At 33.4% G+C, this 2,863-nt stretch overlaps 1 protein-coding gene across 1 annotated transcript; it reads right to left on the bottom strand.

Moving 5' to 3' along the window:
* Positions 1 to 1,463: 1,463 nt before the first annotated feature.
* On the bottom strand, positions 1,464 to 2,437 carry LOC143554013 (protein FANTASTIC FOUR 2-like). The gene has a single exon (XM_077043881.1). It carries the CDS (start codon positions 2,370 to 2,372, stop codon positions 1,515 to 1,517), a length of 858 nt encoding a protein of 285 aa, XP_076899996.1. The 5' UTR covers positions 2,373 to 2,437; the 3' UTR covers positions 1,464 to 1,514.
* Positions 2,438 to 2,863: the final 426 nt, after the last annotated feature.

The following is a 2,863-nucleotide window of genomic DNA, read 5'->3' as shown; positions in this document are numbered from 1 at the left end:
GGGCATGTTAGCCGAGTTTATCGTCTGTTTACTTGATTTCTAATTTATTTTAAGTTGTTTTGTTGATAACCATTTTGGAGATTGTTTTGAGTATCATGATACTTATTGATGTTTTATCATTATATTAGTTGATTACTTATTACTTATTTAACTAGTTTAATTAATATCATTTCTATCGCATTCTCTCTATATAAAAAATATAAATATATATGATTATTAATTATTCAATACATATCAAATATTATTTATCAATACAAATTTTCAGTTCATTTTAAAACTTTGTTTGCCTAATAAAAAAGCAAAAACACTTGTTTGGTTATTTTCTTACATTTAAAAGTAAATATTTAAAAAATCGACCAGGAAAACATGTGTGCAAAATCCATTCAATGGATCTCATGTATGCAAAATTGTGATTACGTGTTTAGACCTTTTTAAATAATTTATTGATGTGGCTTTTTTCATGCATCACCGAAAATGACGTGTAAATGATTGTATCAACTAAATATTGTTCTTTTATAATAAACAAAATAAACAAACATACCCGATAAAATCTTACTCATCACACAAGATATTGATAAGCTATGAGGAGGTGGGTACAATATTTGATTTGGACTCAAATAACCTGAAATTTGATTCAAACCAAAATAGAATTTCAGTTTTTTCGAATTCGAGTAGAATTCAAATTCATATCTCAATTTCAAAACGAATAAACGCCCTAATAGAGTGGTTGCCACTTAGAAAGTGTCTAAAAAATCACCATCATTCATAACATGCTACGTTGAGTGCGGTAAAGGGATTAAAAACAATTAACAAGATAACTTGAGAGCGAATATAACATAAAGTGGCGAGAGAACTATGTTTGAAACAAATAAAAAAAATACAACAAAGAAATAAGAACAAGTAGTGTGAACCCCTTGGAAGTTAGTATAGGCTCTCCAAAAAAGCCTTTGTCAAGACAATTCCAGACAAAGCTAAGGCAAAGGTAAGATTAAGGCCAAACGAAAACGTAGAAAGAAGCTAAGCGTATGCAAAGCCTAGACATTCAAAGCAAATCTACAACACACACATACAACCCCCTGTAAAAATTCATAATCCTACGTTTTCAAAATTCTTTTATCATCAGCCTCGAAGAAATGTAAGTCTATCAAATCATTTCGACATTTTATTGCATTGGAATTCTCAAACATGAACCATACAATATGCAACACATAGGAATATTGAAGGAAAATAAAATATAGCCATTAACCATAATAAGTTAACTATCATTTTCATTAAAATAATCCACAAAGACAACAATAATAAAAAGGAAAAAGATACATAAATATTATTTTAAACACTAGTGAAAATTGGCCGGCGTAGCCCGGCACAGCCCGATATAATCACAATATAAACGTAAGAATATAACTCTTAAGCAACAATAATAATTAATAATATTAATATTAATATTACGAATCATAAATTATTTTTTTACCCATACTTGTTACGAATAACTCCTTCAAATAAAAAGGCCATTTTCAAGAAATAACCACACGAATTAAACTCCAGTTTCCCATCCCTTTATTCCCATTTCGACCATCTTTGCACTTGGTCAACGCAAACTCGGTTGACTTCACTGACGAGTTCGGTAATCGAGATTTTCGCATAGGTGATCGGATTTTGGTTTTGCTACTCATTTTCTTCCCATCGCTGCCTTCTTTCACATCAACGTCACACCACTCTTGTAACTCTTCACCGCATTCGTTTTTTAATTTAGCCCTTCGGGTTTCAACATTTTCATAACAGTCCCTCAACAAACAAAGACTAAGTCTCCCATTTGCACGTTCTGTTTCAAACTTAGTGCCACAATCTGACACACTAACAGCTTTAATAACCAACCTGCCACCTTCCCTATGAGGCCTAACTTTCACTGTACCATCTGAGCCACTGATAGAGGTCAAAGGCGGCGGAAAGCTGCAACCACCTCTACTGTGGCTCAGTATTTTCCGGTCAAAAATCTGTGTTTTTGACCGGCGCAAACCACTAAACCTCTCTTTTTCTTCCTTGTTAACTTCATCACTACTTTCACTTACGTCACTACCGGTTTCGGTCCCTAAACTCTCGGTACACATTTCTAGGCTTCGGGTACTCAATGTCGAAGCCGAACGCTTCACCATTGGATGAACATAAACCTCTTCATGTTTAACATGAGTTGATGATTGGTTTTCAAGAACATTAAAGAAACCAAACATATTATTCTTGTTAACAGTCTCATTGTTGTTCGGTTTTTGTTGGAATTGGGTTGATTTTGAAGGCATTTTGGGAGTGAGAACAGTTGGTTCGGTTAGCCGAGGCTCGAGGCATGATTTCAAACCCGGGCACACAACTGAGTTCATGATGGGAAAACAAAGTGGAGTTAGATTGTTTTTTGGTAAAAAGATTGAATGTTTAGTAGTGTTGGAAAGAAGTAGGAAAGTGTGATGATTGATGAGATGAGAAGAGAAGTGAAGGGGTTGTGGGTGTATTTATAGAAGGTTACAACATGAGAGGTCTCTTTTTTCCTAAGAGATGCCACTAGAATTTATTCATTTTCTTGAGAATATTTTATGATTAAAAATAAATAAATTATTATTATTTTTAATAATTATAGCATGACCATATTGTTTGCTATATCTAAGAAAAAAAAACAAATGAGTAATATTTATAAAAGCGACTATACCCGAACCCGTGTTTTAACACATCTTTTAATTCACCTATACAACATAATCACTTATTTGGAAAGCTAGAAATGCGAGGGTGTTTAACAAGGTGAAGTGCACGCACGACTATAGAAGATATAGGGCCGTCATAACATGTCGGACACGACACGATAAGACACAATGACCTG

The sequence above is a fragment of the Bidens hawaiensis genome, unplaced genomic scaffold (genome assembly GCF_021521415.1).
Source record: "Bidens hawaiensis isolate Kalapana, Puna unplaced genomic scaffold, B.hawaiensis_p1.1 tig00017470_1, whole genome shotgun sequence".
Classification (NCBI taxonomy): Eukaryota; Viridiplantae; Streptophyta; class Magnoliopsida; order Asterales; family Asteraceae; genus Bidens; species Bidens hawaiensis.
This window is presented reverse-complemented; position numbering and strand designations above follow the sequence as displayed.